Genomic DNA, 18489 nt, shown 5'->3' on the forward strand with positions numbered 1-18489 from the left:
CACCATAAAAATGAGATGGAACCTTGCTATCTTAAAAAAAAAAGTTCCACTTAACAATGAATGATAGATAGATTTATGACTCACTTAATTGTTCACTTCTTGCGATTTGGGGGCTGTCTCTTTGCTAAAAAATGAGGGGGTGTCTTCATTATTGACACAATTGCTCATTCTTTCAGTCATTTTTCTAAACAAAAATATTGAGACAGTTCAAATTAGAGAGAACGTGACAGAAGAGAAAGAATAATTACTTGTGGTTTTAACATTTACACAACTGCTGCAAACACATCAAAAGATGATAATGTTCGAATGAAACGTGTTGCACTGCACTGCGCTCCCTTTCTGTCTGGGATTTATTAATATCTCCTCTCTACTCCCACCGTCTAGGGTAGGGGCCGTGGCAGGCATCTGTCTTGGTGAAGCCTAGTAGAGCACTACTCACACCCTGCACATTTCATAAATATTACTGGGACTAGATTAAACCAAGCTTTATTTTTTGCTTAGGAAGTCAAGAATATAGATAACTGTAATACTAACAAGAGCCAACATCTTTTAACAAGCACTTACTCTAGGCCAGAAAGTGTGCTCAATGCTGCCGTGTATCAATGATCTCATTTAATTTTCACCACAATCCTGCAACGTGGGGATTCACCGACTTTCCAAGGACAACATCTTCCCTAAAGTAACTTGAACATCACGTATTTTTCTTGGTTATTTTATTATTCTGAATATCTTCCTCTAAAGTATTTTTCCCAAATTACTGCATGAGCAAAGCTTTTGCTCCAGGATTTTAGTTTTCTCCGAGCTGCTTAATACCAAAGGTTTTCTTTACATGATTGTTATGTAAATTAATGTTATCATGTTTGAATAGGGAAATTGACCACAGATTTAGATTTGCTATTACCACCATGGGCTGCCCAGGTGGCTCAGTGTTAAAGAATTCGCCTGCCAATTCATGAGACCCAGGAGACTTGGGTTCAATTGATCCCTGGGTCAGGAAGATTCCCCTGGAGGAGGAAATGGCAACCCACTCCAGTATTCTTGCCTGGAAAATCCCACAGACAGAGAAGCCTGGTGGGCTACAGTCCATGGGATCACAAAGAGTAGGATGTGACTGATAATATAATATTATTATATCATCATAACCTAATATAGCAGGGATTTTTTTTCCCCTCTTACAGTACAAATACAACAACTCAGTTCTGTGTCATAACTAGAGATTGTAAGTGGAGTCTAAGGCCAAAAAATTGTGAAAGGAAGGCACAGTGTTTATTAAGACAGTTACCAAGTAGATATTATGTTCAGTTACTATAGCTGAAATGGAGCAATAATGAACGAGCTGAGTGAATCCTTAATGGACACATCTGTAAACGACAAATTGAACCTGTTTATACAAGGTTTTGGTACAATACAGTTTCCTTTGTGTGATGCTCAGTTGCTTCAGTCAGGTACAACTCTTGGCAACTCTGTGGACGATAGCCCGCCAGGCTCCTCTGTCCATGGGATTCTCCAGGAAAGAATACTGGAGTGGGTAGCCATTCCCTTCTTCAGGGGATCCTCCCGATCCAGGGATCGAACCTGGGTCCCCTGCATCTCAGGCAGATTCTTTACGTCTGAGCCACAAGGGAAGCCCCTGACTTTCCTTTCACATAAACTAAAGGAATATATTTGATCTTTCAAATATGAGACTTTCATGACTGTACACTTAAAACTGAAATTCAAGTGAAACATACTATATAAGCCTAACTAAAATTTAAGACTGGCAAAGGTTTGTCTAAAAACAGCACATTATACTCTTGCCCGAAAGCCTTGAAGCCCCAAAAAGTCCCCAGTAGGTAAAACATTGATTTCCAAGAGGGGTTTTTTTAACCACATCCCTCCGTCAGGATCTGCTGTCTATTGATGCAGTTTCATATCACTAATGATTCTGAAAAGAGCTTCTGTATTATCTCCAAATAAAATCTTATGGTGATGCCAAAAGCGGGAAAGAGAGAAACCAACACTGGGCGAGGAAAAAAAAAATGCTGAGAGAAAAAAGGTAAATGTTGACTAAAACTAATAATTTAGGGAGGAAATGTTAACTGCGTGAATCAATATTAAAAAGACCAAAATTGTATTATCAATCACACTCTTAGGTTACATCAGTGGGACATGAGTGAAGAGACCAATTTTCACGTTGCTTTACTGAATATAATAGAAAGGGGATAAACAGGATCCAATTTGCGAGGTCAGAGATCATTGACAAACAAAAGGCTCTAAAATCTGCTGAAACACTCTCCGGGGAAGCTACAATTTGAAATTTTGTTTTTCCTTCTGGAAATCAAACTCCTTAAGAATTAATTCAAACCCCTTCTTTCAAAGGGGCTGAAAGTAGATGGTGTCCTGACTTAGCCTATAACATCCACTTGTCTTCTCTTCCATCTGCCTCTCTCATTTCAACATGGCCTCTACAGAATGGTGTCAAGGTACCACTTTATCTACAATCTGCCGGGTCTTGTATTTGGGAAGTGGACACTGGTTTTCTTGGCAGTGGCTGATTATCGTGTGCTGTAGGTTATCCAACTAAAGGACAGTATTTTTTTTTCTTTTAATAAATCTAGATAACCTTGGTTTGGGTTAAAAATATCACTGTCACTGAATTGCATAGATAGTAATAAAGCAATGCTGTTGGATGTTATTTATGTTTTGGGTGAACTCCCAAGGTAAAATTGAAAATGCGCTCAGAATTTTTATTCAGAACAACTGAAACTAACATAACACTGCAAAAGAATCCAACTTAGCTTTTATTCACAGGCTGCTTAACAAATTTTTAAAAAGTAATATAAAATTACATTTTTATACTAACAAAAAAGTTTTGTTTGAGAGTAACTAAATGGTAATCTCCTTTTCTTGAATATTGATTCTGAAGTTGTGTTTTGTTAGGCAAAACAAAGGTAAACTTGTCAAAGCCAATTCTCTTAAACTGAATTTTTAACCACTTCTCATCGATATTTTAAATCATTGAGTAAGAACTGCAGAGTAGTCTACTTGGTAGATAAGAAAGTCAGCCAAGAAAATTTCGATAAGTATTTTCAAAAACAGATAGTTGTAAAGCAATGGTATTGGTATAGAATAATTAAACATTGTTATGAACTTTTCCTCTTCTCATTTAGTTCTATTTTATGATATGCTAAATTTTTCTTTTCCAATGCTAAATGAATTACAAAAATGTCATGTTGGTGAATTTTTATGATTATATGATCATTAGACATTACATGTATATGGACCCTAAAGACTTTTGTGTCTTATCCCTAATGTGAGTACTACATTCAGAAGCCCAAAGTATTGCCGAGGGGAGTCTTTTCAGAGTCTGGAAGCCAGGTCTCCTTCCTCAGCCACTGCTCAGTGGTTTATCCACAGCAGCACACTGCCACTACCAAGTCTCCATGTATTTAGCTGATACAAATTAAGCATTCCAGAAGTGACAATGCTTGACAACCAAATGCATAAAATAGTAAACAATTAACAATCAAAATAAGGAAACAGCTGTTAGTTTCTTTTTATATAAAATTATCTCTAATTTACAATAATGACAATTAAAATTATTAACCAATATACATAAATATCCTTTGCCTTATTGTCAAATAGCTATGTAGACTGTACAATTCTCCTGACTTTTCAAAGAGATGCCTAAAGGATTTTCTTTCTGCTCCTCGACCACCCCCCCTTTTTTAAAAAAAATCTCAATCAGGAAACAGTACATCCTTGAGCATACTGGTACTTTCAACTCAATAAAAAAGCAATTAGGTCATGAAAACAAAGGGCATCAATAAGAAAATGAATAATCCAACACAACGCACTGCTGTGCTAACGATTAAACCTAATGAATACAGAAACTCAACTGAACTTGATCTTACACTCATCTGTAAGCACTAAGAGTAGCATGTTAAAAGCTTTAATGTACAGAGATATGACAAAATGTAATTTTAAAAGCAATGACTTTCAATTTTGGCTCTTGAAAGTAAAGGATTAAATAGTGGATGAATAACTGTCAACTGAAACCTACAAATGTCACTATTACTAACGTATCATAATGACTTGGTGCATATTTCTCTTACATCAAGAGTACAACCCCATCCTGTTTCTTCTTTATCACCTCTCACCTTCATGTATGAAAGGACTTCAACTTAAGCAATAAGATGTTCATTATTTCAAGAAGAAACCTGTGATGGTCAGAGGTACTCGCCTATGTTTTATTTTCTGATATATATCAGCCCTTCAGGTTTTCCATTAGGTAAGTTAAAGTTTGTTTAAAACTTTACTGGTTAATAGTGCTCAGCCATTTAATCAAATAATGAATTCATTATTCCTTATCTACAGTATCAGAAGATTATGTTATTTCTGTGAATTACAGATCAAGGGTATATCTTTTTATATTTAAAATTAATTATTTCTTTCAAGTATTTTTTCTTTTTTCCACATAAACAGTATAAAAAATTTATGTCTAGAAGACCAAATTTTCCTTTATTCGGCTAACATGGATTTACTGAATATCTGCCATGTCCTCGCTCTTGTATCTTGAGCTGGGAATACTAACTGAAGAAGACAGTTTGCTCCCAGAGGGAAGTGTCCAGGAGAGAGATGCACGACCAGGTAATGCAATTACAATGCAAGGAGATAAACAATGTAGGCAAGAGAGGTGCCTAATTCCTTCTGGAAGAGTCAGGAAAGGATTTCCTGAATGGTTGGACTGAATTCTGCAGGATGACAGGCAGTGCTCAGGAGCATGAAGTAGGAGAATGCTAAGAAAGCACACACAAAGGCAAGAAGCTGTGACGCTGTTTAGAAAGTGGAAGCATAATGCGGTTAAGAACGCGCACTCTGGAGACAGACTGCCCAGGTTCTATCCTGGGCCATTACTTAATCTCTCTGTGCCTTCGGTCCCCTGACCATAGAAAGGGCATAATATGGATATCTACATGAAAGGGCTGCTATGTAAATAAAAGTTTTTTTGGTGTGTAAATCACATAGTAAGAGCAATTTAGATGTTTGCTATCATTAGAGCTTGAGTGCGGGGTTCTTGATGGCAGTGGCAGAAAATAAGAAGGTTGAAGACCAGAGGGTAGGGATGGGCCAGAGATAAGAGCGTGTGAGCATGCTGTTGCTTCAGTAGTGCCTGACTCTTTGTGACCCTATGGACTGTAGCTACCAGGCCCCACTGTCCATGGGATTCTCCAGGCAAGAATACTGGAGTGGGTTGCCATGCCCTCCTTCAGGGGATCTTCCCGACCCAGGGATCGAACCCCCAACCTTTTATGTCTCCTGCATTGCAGGCAGATTCTTTACCACAGAGCCACCAGGAAAGCCCACAGAGATAAGAGGCTCATGGTTAATTCTGAAAGAGCTGGGAAATCACTGCTGGAGTTTAAGCATCTGAATGATGACCTACAATGAGTTTAAGGCTTTGATAAAGACTAATGGGGAGTCTCGGAGAAGGCAATGGCAAGCCACTCCAGTACTCTTGCCCGGCAAATCCCATGGATGGAGGAGCCTGGTGGGCTGCAGTCCACAGGGTTGCTAGGAGTTGGACATGACTTAGCGACTTCACTTTCACTTTTCACTTTCATGCGTTGGAGAAGAAAATGGCAACCCACTCCAGTGTTCTTGCCTGGAGAATCCCAGGGACGGGGAAGGCTGGCTGGTGGGCTACCGTCTCTGGTGTCGCACAGAGTTGGACACGACTGAAGTGACTTAGCAGCAGCAGCAGCAGCAGCAATGGGGAGTCTGGAGTGGGATGCAATGTGAGGTCGGGAAATGAATTAGGGATCTTTGTAAATAGTTCTGGAGTGTTGCTATAAGCCTGAACCAGGGCAGTGAGATAGGAATGGAGAGAAAGGAGGTAGATTTAGGAAACACCTTGGAGACATTTGGTAAGTTGTTAAGACCTGATGACTCACTGGATGGTGGGATGAGGGACAGGTATAGTGCAGGGAGTGAGTGGATGCAAAAGATGCTATACTTTATGACTGAGCTGAGAGGGAAGGATGCTTACTTCTTTGGTCCCTTGGTTTTAAAGAAACACAATAAATACTGAATTTACTTCCTTTCCTCGTGAGACTATACTCTTTTTGCAAGTTGAGATGAGTAGATACTGAAGAAAATTGGACTGAAAAGGGTTTCCCAGGTGGAGGCTAGTGGTAAAGAACCCATCTGCCAATGCAGGAGACAAACAAGATGCGGGTTCAATCCCTGGAAGAAGACACAGCAACCCACTCCAGTATTCTTGCCTGGAGAATCCCCACGGACAGAGGAGCCTGACCGGCCACAGCCCATAAGGTCGCAGAGTTGGACACGACTGAAGCAACTGAGCACGCACAGACTGAAAAATAATTTAACTTAACTGGAGAGTCCTGCCACTTGACCTCAGAGTTTCTAACTTTATCTGAGACCTTGAATTTCAACGACAATATTCAAAATTTGGAAGGTATCTTTTGGCCGTTTTGCTTTAGTTTTCTTTTCTGAAAATGCAGAGACATTCTGACTGGCCTTGTTTCCTTCGGTGTTATGTGATTCTCTGACATCACCACCAATATATTCACTCTGACATTTGATACAGGCTGGTGTGAGCAAGAAGGGGCAGACGGCTGGGTCTGTGGGCAGGACATAGCAGCTAAGCTTAACACTCAGTGGCATCTGCAACAGGTGTTCTGTGGAACCAGAGTTAGAAAGGGCTTCTTCCTCTATTTTTAAAAAGTGGGGAAGTAACTCTTTCATAACTATACAGAAACTGACTGTTATATGCTCACTAAAAGATACAATCATCAATATACAGTATTTATCATCATCAAAGTGGACCAACTGAGTGTTGTTTTTGTAACTTCCTTCCATTTTTGACGTAGAAGATTCCTGAGTTATGGCGGCAGTCCTGAAGTTGGGGAATGAATTTGCTAAGCCTACAAGATTTTTTTTTAGTTCAATGACGTGATAGCCTGTATGTGGCTAACTTTTATGTTTACAAGATTGAGTGTCTTCTTTCTCCCCAGAGGGCCATTTAACTCAGTGGACTGTCAGGGAATTGACAATGACAGTATAATTGAACAATGCTTATTTTCAATATAGAATTCTAAAGCATTTTAGCTATTAGGCAGTAACAAGAGGCCACATCATCAAAGATGAGTACCCATTCCCCAACTCCACATGTTTTTTCTATAAACTTTCATTACTGTTATTGGCTGTTCTCATACAAGCAAGCAAACTGATGCATCAAGATACTGAATAAAATATCATAATATCTACACTACTCTTATTTACCTCTTTATTGGACTTTGAGACAACTAGTTTTCAGCCCCACCACCCCCTCTAGCCATAGTGTCTGGCAGAGACTTGAATCCTTTGGTCTATAATTTTCAGGCTACAAATCCTGATGTTTTTTTTTTTGAGGGAAAAAAAAGAGCCCTTTGTTTCAATATCCAGCAAAACAGTATATTCAGTCTAATCATTAATCTGACTCTACTTAATCCTGAAAAGCTAGATAAAACAGGAAGTCAGGACCATTGATTCTGTCTGTTAACCCACTAGTTCTTACACTTTTTATTCATTACTTACTGAATTAATGAAGAGCCAATACCAGAAATAAGAAACATGACTCCCAAATGGACATATTTATAAACAGGTTTCTATATGCCAATTTTTAATCTTCTTTCTTATAATTAACAGCCTATTATAGTTGAACCTGGCAAAATATTTTAATTTGGCTGTCCACAGACAGTTCAATAAGCTTGAATTTTTTTGATATTTCAAACATAACTTGTGTTATCATGCCTGCCTCCTGCTATTTTAAATGTATAGTATGTTTTACTGCAGGAATTACCATGGTTACTTGTTATGCCAATAGTGAACTGCAGTTAGCATTAGAAAGTATTGTGCTGTCTTACCTCTGCATTGGAAATGACATCAGCATCTCAGTAATCACTATAATATGAATTAACATGGGACCCTGGAGAAATGTGACTATGAGACCAATTGGCCACAATGCAAGAGGTTCTTAAAGAGCTGAACTGTATTTAATGTGCTTTATTGAGAGGTACACTGTGTTTATATTCTCTAAGAACTCATTTTAATCCCAAATGTGGTTTTATTTTATTAACACTATTGTTGAATGGTTATAATCTCACTCTTTCCTTTTCTTTACATATTCTCCTTTAGAAGTATACAAGCGTTCAGTACTTTGTGTAGAAAGTGATTCGCATTTAACGTGAAATAATTTACAAAGGACGTGACTTGTCAGGTTTGCTAAAGGTACTCTGGCGGCCACCAGAGATGGTACCTAGGATTAAACTGATTTGATCAGAACACCCAATTCTGCTTATGTTGACTAGCTGAAGCTTTATTATGGAAAGGTCTACTTAACAAACAGTCATCGCTGTTACTATCCAATCACTCCTGCTTCATCAAAATGCTTTAGAAATTCTTGGGGCCATTTTCCCATGCGTCTCCCTGATCTCTCAACTGTGGAAAAGATGCGCTTCTGTAGATCACAAAGTACAGGGCTGCTCAACAACGGCGCGCACTCCGGCACTGGGCCTCCACTCACCTGCACTGGTGCCTGCACCGGACGCGAGGTCTCCACCCATCAGACCACCTGTGGGCGAGAGAGGACCATCACAAGCAGCACAGCCAACGGCCCACGGGGCAGCGCGCTGCACCTCTAGCAACTGCAGTATTCTTAGGGTTCTCCCAAGAGTCCTAAATTTCTCAAGTGTTACCTAGGTCAGATGGCTGACATTTGTTTTACTGAGACATGCTGTGCTCAAACACTAAAAATACATTCCATCACTGACATTTTGCAGCATCTTTTTTCCTAAGAAAGATTACCTTTAAAAAAAATCTAGTCAAAAAATCTAGTCTTTGAATGGTCTCTAAATGTTTACTGTATTTTTACATTTAGTTTTCCTAAGATTGCATTTTCTAGAAAGTGAAGAGTAAAGTTTATTATATACTCAAATAACCGTATATCTGATGTTTAATTTTTTGTAAATATATTTTATACAATTAATTCTGTGCAATGCTAATTGCCTAGCACTTTGGTTGTTTCATGAATCTTCTAACAATGAATGACTTCCTTTACTACCTGAATCTTACTAATACAATAAAACAGGCTTTATTGGCCACAAATTTAGAGACATATGTTTATTCACTGCTAGCTTAAGAAAGCAGGTTAAAATTCGGCAATCTGCACTTATGGGAGTTGGGATGTTTCAAAAAGATACTGAATATAATAATTAGTTTTACTTTTTAAGAAACAAAATTCAGCTAAAAGAACAGAATATCAGTGAGATTATTTTCTAATTGCTATTATTATTATTTGGTACTGGGTTTGGAATTAGAAGAAAATGTTCATTACATTTTAGGAGTTTATTATTTCCAACCAAATAAATATTTTGGAAATAAACCATGAGATGTTTTTAAAATAAATGAGCATGAGTTCATCAAATAGGAAATTCAACAGCATTTGAGTATGATCTAAAAGGAATACATATAGTTATTGAAAATGCTTATGATAAATTTCAACATATTCAGAAGTAGGGATAACAGCATAAGTCCTTTATACATATCTCTCAGATTTAAGATTTATCAAGATTTTTTTAACATGGCTGATTGTATCCTCTACATGAAGTTTCTGTACTAAAAAGTAATATACATTTAATTCTAAGGCAGATATAAGTTTTCTGAAGGAAAAATTCTTCTGTGGATAAATTACTTTTAATAAAAAGTATGTCTGAGACATATTAAAATTCCCTATTAAAATGCTTTTTAAGAAATAAAATATAAATGTACAATGATTGGCTGTACACAATGTAGAAATTCAATTTTGGTGCTTATTTTAGAAATATGAAGGATTTATTCAGTTATATTCAACTCATATTTACTGAGTTCCTACCATGAACCTGACAAGCAAGAGGACATTCTTTCCTTCAAGGTCCTGTAAGTCCAGAGGGGAAATGGACACATACTCAATACAGTAAATCATACTGTGTATCACTTGATCTGAATTCTAAGAATGGCTAAACTTTTCCTGAGCAAAGATTTCTTTTCTCTGAGACACTGTGAATTGTATAACCATAAGAATCTCCTGGAAGTATAGACACAAATTTATGGCAGTTGTGTATGTCCTTGTGATATGCTCTTATCTTCATTTCTGACTTAGTTTTGTTTTTAATTCAGTTCTTATAAATTATGCTATATCATCACATTTCTTCTCTGCCTTAAGTTCTCTGTGCTATAAGCTACTGGATTGATAAGTAAAAAATTGGCCAAAATAATAAATAACTAAAGGAGATAAAAGCAATCAAGGGACACAGGGGAAAAAATCTCATGGAAAAGGTATCTGGCTAGAAGTAAGAGGGAAAATGGCATTTTAGGCAAGAGGAGAGGAGAAACAAAAGCATGGAGATAGGATTTTTGGCGTTCTCTTTGAGAAAGTATGCGGTTAAAATATAGCCACCTGAGGAGATGGGTGATAGGCTAAATATATAAACTGCAGATTATGTAAGATTTTGAAAGACAGGCTAACAGGGCTGGGTTTTTATCATGCGGAAAACCTAGATGGGGATGGGTATTAAGCGACGAAAGGATGTAACAAATGGAAAGCTGGAACGCTCAATGTCTTGTAGGTAAAACAGCCTTCTTTGCCAAGGGTAGCTCCTTCCAATGATTTGCCACTGTCGCGTTATTATGAGGACGTACCTGTGTTACCTGCACTTGGAGGTCGATGTGTTACACCAGGAGACATACTATTCCTCTGCAGAGAAGGGTGGGCCAGTGGCAAAAGGTTGGGGTTTCCCAGTGAGCTGACGGGGTTGCTGTATACCAAACTGTTGTGGCTGGACACTGGGATGGAGACTGGCATCTCAAAGTTGGGAGGTGGAACAGCCTGTAGAAGCAAGAAAAACAAGCACGGGTAAGAGAAACGAAGAGAAACACAGCCCAGTACAGAGAGCCTTACTTTTCCAAGAAAAGTTTCAAATTCCAAACTGCTTGGTGTCTAGAAGATCATTAAGAAGAGCTCTCAAGACGTTCAGATCATAAACTGATTTCTTTAATGTGCTTAGAACTGTTTCTCTGCAACTATTAGAAAATGTTTCACTTTTGTTTAAAACAAAGCCCCATTTCATTAGACTCCATTGTCTTTGAATTCCATTCTATTAAGTGGTAATTGTTCATTTCTGATATCTGAATCTGGTGCCAGAAATGACTGCAAGATCAAAGGTACATGACTGTGATGACTTTACAGAGAAAAGGGATTAAAATGCACACTGAGCCTTTGGTTTAATTGCTTATTGAAGCATATTTATGCAGAAGTTTAATGATATAAAATCATCTCCGGGCATGTGAATAGCATATATATTTTAATTATTATATTTAAAAGTCTGTCTTTTGAAAGTAACTCTAAAGATAATCGACATTTTAAGACACAGGGTTCAACAGAGCATGTATCACTCAATAATTCATATTTTAAAATGATAGTTCAGAATATACATCATACTTCACCTTTTGGGATATACTGACATTGACAAATGGCAAGACCTGTATCTCCAATGAGAGAGTTGCAAACATTTAGCGACCTGTGTGGATATCTAATTAGAGTAATTCAGGCCCCAATTATTGATTTTTTGGTATTATGTTGGCAATATAACCCACACATGCTTATTTTTCTGCTTGCATTTGCTAGATAATCATGGTTGAAATATCCTCTCCTCCTCCTTTTTTTTCCCATTTTTAACATTATAAATGAAAATCCTGTTTGAATATATTGCCAGAGGACTCATGGTGTCAGAGTATGAAGCATTCTTAATATAAAATGGATATATATGTGTATGTGTGTATGTGTGGATCTGGTATGTATTATTAGGGTTTACATAGAAGATTCCCTCAGGGAGTCTCTAATAACCCACTGTACAAATGTAAATGCATATGTGCCTGTGGCTCAAAGTTTTCTCTTTTTACTATTTTTTTCCTGTAATCCTAACATCACTTTTCTTTTTATTTCTCATTGATCGGCTGGCCTGCATCACATGTGCTCTGCAGCAGTTCTCTGTTTATCCTGGTGATAATTACAACACTGTCCTCTTTCTCTGCTTCTGCTCTCTTATTCTTTACTTTTCCTATTTTTCTTTTCTTCCCTGATCTGGACATGGCAATACAGATAAGAACAAATGTGTCTAACTCTTTTCATTTACATGTCTTTGATCCTTCATTGATTTTGGGGAAATAAAAGTTTAAAAGTGTTATATTAACACAGATTTTATTAAGCTTTATCTGTAATAAACAGGGTAACAAAAATAATTTTGGATAAACACCATGATATGATTGAATACGAACGTTTGATAAGACATCAAAGAATGATTATGTTTCCCGACTCCCAAAGCCTTTAAACAACAAAAAAATATTAGTGTATTCTGTAAAATAAATGTCTATAGAGTTAATAAAATACTGCATTCCCTTATTAAAAGGCCAAATAAGAATTACTCTAGCATACTTGAGAAAACAAAGTAACCTTCCAGGACGTCTCCATTTACCCCCGACCCCCTCTCCACTGCCCTGGGCCCAGGAGGCTGATGTCCCAGACTGCACCCAGCACATTCCCCTGGCCGTCTGGCTTCACCTGGGCCAATGAAGGCACCAGCAGAAGTACAGAGAGTCAGAGAAGAGAAGTCTGGATATGTTTCTCCTTGCTGGGCCAGGGGATGGCAGAGGCTGCCTTCCCCTAGTGAACAGCACACCCCCTTTTTGGTCCTCTTTCCAGTGACATAGATCTTACTGTGCTCTGATAAATTCTCCCTCCTCTTGCTCGTTCAGACCTACGTATGGTAATAGCTTCCAGGTTGGAAGCCCTAATGTACTTCACTGTTTCTTGAATTTACCTGATCGCTCAGTTCGGTTCAGTCGCTCAAGTCGTGTCCGACTCCTTGCGACCCCATGGACTGCAGCATGCCTGATCTCTACTCGTCTGTAAACAGACCCTTTACTAAACTCTCTTCCATTACCCTTCTGAGTTTGCCATCTGTTTCCCACTAGATCCACAGTAGCGACTCTAGATCTAGAATTGTGGTACACTCTGCAGCTGGACTGTCTCCTTGGGGGGCATTCTGGAAACTTGTGGGTGTCAATGATTGAGCTGGTATCTTCCTGGTTGGTAGATATGCCGTGGTGATGGTTTAGTTGCTCAGTTGTGTCCGACTCTTGCGACCCCATGGACTGTAGCCCGCCAGGCTTCTCTGTCCACAGGATTTTCCAGGCAAGAATACTGGAGTGGGTTGCCATTTCCTTCTCCAGGGGATCTTCCTGACCCTGGGATTGAACCCAGGTCTCCTGCCCTGCAGGCAGATTCTTTACTGACTGAGTTACCAGGGAAACCCCAATATGATATGCTGTATATCCTATTATATGTGGGGCAGTTGTACACAACAAAGAATTGTCTCTCATCCCATCCCACCTTCAAATGCTCCACTGGACATTCATGCGTATGAAAAACCTTTTTAATAATCATCTGAGTCAGAACTAACTTTGTTCTGCAAACACAAGGTATTTTTAATACACTGAAACACAGATTTTTTTTCTTTTATGCCCTGAAATTCCCAGAAATGCAATTACTGTGTATGGCAAGGGAATGTTCCACTTTGTTTGGTAGGGAACTTTGGAAAATCATGTCACCAGTGACAGTTCTGCTCCTGTGACCTGGATTGGAAATCTGGCATACTGCTTTCTCTCAACTCACTCCATTAAAAAAAGTTCTCCTCACCACTTCACTAAAAATGCTCTTGTCATTGTCATGAATAACCTTCAGATTGCTAAATCCAACGATAACTTCTTAGTTCTCAACAGGGACGCAGTTGATCACTGCTTCTTGATAAACTTCCTCCGCTTCCACAACCCCGGACTTTCCCTCCTATTTCGATAGCTGCTTCTTCTCAGCTTTGGTTTCTGGTTCATCCTCTCCTCCCTGCTCTGCGAATGTAAGAGTGCGTGCTCAGTCATGTATGAGTCTCCGTGACCTGATGGACCATAGTCTCCCAGGCTCTTCTGTCCATGCGATTTTCCAGGCAAGAATACTGGAGTGGTTACCATGCCCTCCTCCAGGGGGTCTTTCTGACCCAGGGATAGAACCCTATTGCTAGCATCACCTGGGAAACTCGCATGAAAGAGTACCATGGTCCTTTTTCTAGTTCTAGCTTGGATTTCTCTCCTGATTCCAAACTTGCATATTCAGCTACACTCTCAATATTTCTATTTAAGTGTCTGATAAGCATCTCAAAACTAGCCCCAGTCTAGCTCTCCCCATCTTCAGCTGATGGCAGCTCAATGCTTTCCTTTGCACAGAATAAAGTTCTGGAGTCACCCCTGAATCTTCTCTTTCTCCCATACTCCACTTTCAGTCTACCCGGAAACACTATTGGCTTAACTTCCACATATAACCTCCAACCACCTCTCACCTTCCAGTGGCTGATTCTAGCACCACCATCTCTTGCCTTGATCACTGCAGTCACCTGCTCATAGCTACCTGCTTCTATCCTTGCCCTCCCTTTTATATTCAACCCTGCAATCAGACAGATCCTTTAGAAGCATAAATCAAGTGATGGCCCTTCTCTATTCCAAACCTTGTGTGAACTCTCATCCTAGTTGGAGCAAAGCCCAACATCTCCCAATGTTCCACAGGGTCCTAATTTCAGTTTTCTCCCGGCTCCATTACTGATTTCCTGCCATCCTCTTCTCACCTCCCTCATTCTTGTCTTATTTCTCTGGTTAACTCCATCACTTTCTTCAAATTTCTGCTCAAATCTGGTCTCTTCCATCAAGAACAGACTTGTGGTTGCCAAGGGGGAGAGAGGATAGGGGAGGGAAGAATTGGGAGTCTGGGATTAGCTGATGCAAAAAAATCATATATATGATGGATAAACAAGGTTCACTCTATAGCATGGGCAGCTACATTCAACATCCTGTGATAAACCATAATGGAAAAGAATATGAAAAAGAATAGATATATAACTGAGTCACTCTCCTGTGCAGCAGAAGTTAGCACAACATTGTAAATTAACTACCCTTGAATAAAATAAAATTTAAAAAAAGCTAGTCTTCTCAAGGAAGCCCACCCTGACCACCCTATTTAATCCTGTTCCTGTTCCCACCCATCTCCTGATGCTTTCTCTTCTTTTATAAGATCAATTAAGACAATGGCCACTTAATGTCCCCTTTCATCAGATGCTAAAGCTCTTTTGCTACGAGGTAATACATAGCCTAACCCACTTTTTGTTGCATTAATTGAATATTTTCATTCAAAGAATTTTTAGGAAGATGCTATATGAATGTAAAAGTAAGGTTACAACAACTTACTGTGTATTATTTATTGAGCAGGCACTATACCATAAATTATATACACAACATGATTGAAGCTTCCAACATCCCTTCGCTACAGATATAAACCTTCTTTTTCAAATTGGTGAGATTAAGTAAGTGATCCAAGGTCATGTAACAAGTGACTGAGCCTGTTGGTTTTGCTACTAAATGACTGTGCAACACAGTATACATTTTTGGATAGAAATAAAATATTTTGGTCAGAAATCATACTGTGAAGTGAGTATGGGCTGCATGTGAGAAGCTTATTATTTATGAACCAGGAACATAACAGACTAAACGGGTTCTTATGGGACATGGCTGAACACCATCTTAGGGTGTGTGCTTATGCCTACTGATGCCAGGGTGGGATGAGGGCTTGGCAAAAAATACACCTTAAAGAGTCCTCTTGTTCAAATTTACTCAGATTTCATATTTTAAAGCTCTCTTTTGCTTAAAAATGTTTTACTCTGTATTCACTATTACTACTTATAAATGTTTAACTGGATACCTATGGACCCCACTATAAGACTACTTCTCCCCTGAATATTCTGCAGAATATTGACTGTGTCTCAGTAGAGAACAAAGCCAATACCTTCCCCCACCCCGTGATTATTTGCATATCCAAAATAGAGTGGATGGTTAATAATCAATTAATGAATTCTGAACCACTCTCCTAACCGATTTGGTAAAAGTCTCTCTACTCCTTTCTACCTCTGACCATCATCCCCAAATCATTCAGTTTCTAGGATTCTGGGCTATAAACAATTTGATAAGAGTTATTATAAAACTCTCTTGTGACTGGCTAGACAGAAGTCAGATATAATTCTGATATTAGCATGCATGAATGCTAAGTTGATTCAGTTGTGTCCAACTCTTTGTGACTCCATGGACTGTAGCCCGCCAAGCTCCTCTGTCCATGGGATTCTCCAGGCAAGAATACTGGAGTGGATTGCCATGGCTTCCTCCAGGGCATCATTCCAAACCTAGGGATCGAACCCGCATCTCTTATGATTCCTGCATTGGCAGGTGGGTTCTTTATCACTAGTGTCATCTTTCAGGAAGTCAAGCATACTTCAAAAATTCACAATTCATAAAACATGGTAACATCCATTGCAGTTCAGCTTTTGCTTTGTTTCCTTATCTGCATCAGGAACTGGCTAAATAATTCTGAAATCACATTATAAGCTTAAATTTGAACACCATGAGAAGCTGTCTCAGAGAACCAGAAAGAACATCAGCCTTTATATCAGAAATCTTAGTTCCAAGTAGTGTAATAAACTGCAACTTAAGCACACAAGTCATTTAATCTCCCTTGACCCTATGTGGGATCTGAAGCAGCTGCATCCAGAAAAGAGACCCATCAACTCTAGATGCTTTAGCAAATGGTTATAACAATGTACCCATGTTTATAAGAAATTGGCATTTTTTCTTTTTCTTTTCAACTTTTCAAAATTAAGAAAATTGAAAGCACCTAGGTACTTCCCTGGGGGTCTGGTGGCTAGGACTCCACACTCCCAGTGCAGGGGGCCCAGGTCTGATCCCTGATCAGTGAAGCAGAGCCCACCCGCCATAACTAAATATCCTGTGTGCCGCTAGGATGAGCCGGCACAGCCAAAACAAACAAACAGCATCTAAATTTAAAAAATTTTTGTCAAACAATGAGAGCCAAGAAGTCATTAAAGACTCCAAACTTGCAAAGATTTCAGGGGCAGGCTCCAAATTTTAGAATCCCCTAAGAAAGGAAAGAAGAGAGAATTCTGGGTGATTAAATAAGATGATATAAGTAGGACTGGCTGTATAATTTGCAGGGCTCTGGGCAAAATGAAAATGTGGGGCCCTTTAAAAAATTGCTAAGAATTTCAAGATGGGGACAGCACAGCACTTAAGCAGGCGTGGACCAGGGGAGCAGGGACCTGTGCAACTGTACAGGTCACACACCCACGCTACGGGCCCTGGCTTTAGGGATACAGGCATGAGAGCTAAAACGTTTTTAGTTTCTATCCCTGAACAAATGGATTATGGTTACTAAAGTGAGTCACTGCGGTCAGAAAGGTATCTGAACTCTTATCCAAAACCCATGATTTCCCAAACTTACCGCAAGGAAAAGTCCAATAAAATATTTTAAATAAAATATTTTTAGTTAATAGGCCCTTTTTCATTTAATGGGAATGACTGAACAGAATTCTTTTTTGGGGCCACAGCTGACACTCTCACTTATGAACAACCAGGACCAGCCTGCTGAGAACTAGCAGAGAAAGGAATCACACAATGCTGATGACTAGTGACTACACTTGGCGGGTGTGTGTGCTGTCGCTTCAGTCGTGTCTGACTCTTGGTGAACCCCTGGACTGTACCCCATGGACTGCCAGGATCCTCTGTCCATGGGATTCTCCAGGTAAGAATACTGGAGTGGGTTGCCACGCCCTCCTCCAGGGGGTCTTCCTGACCCAGGGATCGAACCCCAGTCTCCTCCATTGAAGGCGGATTCTTTACCCACTGAACCACCAGGGAAGCCCAGTGACCTCGCTTGCTGGTATCCAAACCCCTTCCAGGCTGCCCCACGACTGTGGCCAGTGCTCGCCACCCCCTCTGCCTGCAGCTCCTCACAATGTCTGCACCCGTGGGCGTTCCCATGGTCCTCTCTCAAGCACCTGCTTCCCCACCTCAAAGCTACGGAAGCTGAATTCAGTATAAAAACAGAGGTCATCAGGTGGCCAACCTCTCAACTTCCCTCTCCCGGCTGCTACTCTGACTACATCTGCGAATCCTTCTGGCTCCCAGCCCATCCCCCCTCCTTGAGAAGCTTCACCATTTTATCCCCATTTTATCTACACGGCCAATCTTTTCCTTCTTTAAGTGTTTTTTCTCGGCATATAAATCACCTCAAGTACTTTTTCTACCCCCTCCTCGATCCTAGTTACAGTCTTCTTTCTCACTCTTCACAGTTCATTATTTGAAGAAAACACATCCACACTCTCCCATTTCCACTTCCTCCCTTCCTGGTCCCTCTCAACCAGTCTTGCACTTGCCCTCTCCTCCCTTCAGCCCATTTCCTAATTCCTGGTTCCTCAAATGGAGCTGTTTTTTTTCCTCGCTGTGAAGCCCAGCATGAACCGTGGC

General features: G+C 39.6%; 1 protein-coding gene across 5 annotated transcripts in view; it reads right to left on the bottom strand.

The window, feature by feature from the left end:
- Window positions 1–18489, bottom strand: part of MEF2C (myocyte enhancer factor 2C) — a 103695-nt gene that overhangs the window by 23903 nt on the left and 61303 nt on the right. For all 5 annotated transcript variants that reach the window (XM_068980805.1, XM_068980803.1, XM_068980801.1 and 2 more), the window contains 2 exons: window positions 10723–10909; window positions 8570–8617 (listed from right to left, as the gene is read on the bottom strand). In XM_068980805.1, coding sequence (XP_068836906.1) covers window positions 8570–8617; window positions 10723–10909 — 235 coding nt within the window. The remainder of the gene's footprint in view (window positions 1–8569; window positions 8618–10722; window positions 10910–18489) is intronic.

The sequence above is a fragment of the Capricornis sumatraensis genome, chromosome 9, assembly GCF_032405125.1.
Source record: "Capricornis sumatraensis isolate serow.1 chromosome 9, serow.2, whole genome shotgun sequence".
Taxonomy (NCBI): domain Eukaryota; kingdom Metazoa; phylum Chordata; class Mammalia; order Artiodactyla; family Bovidae; genus Capricornis; species Capricornis sumatraensis.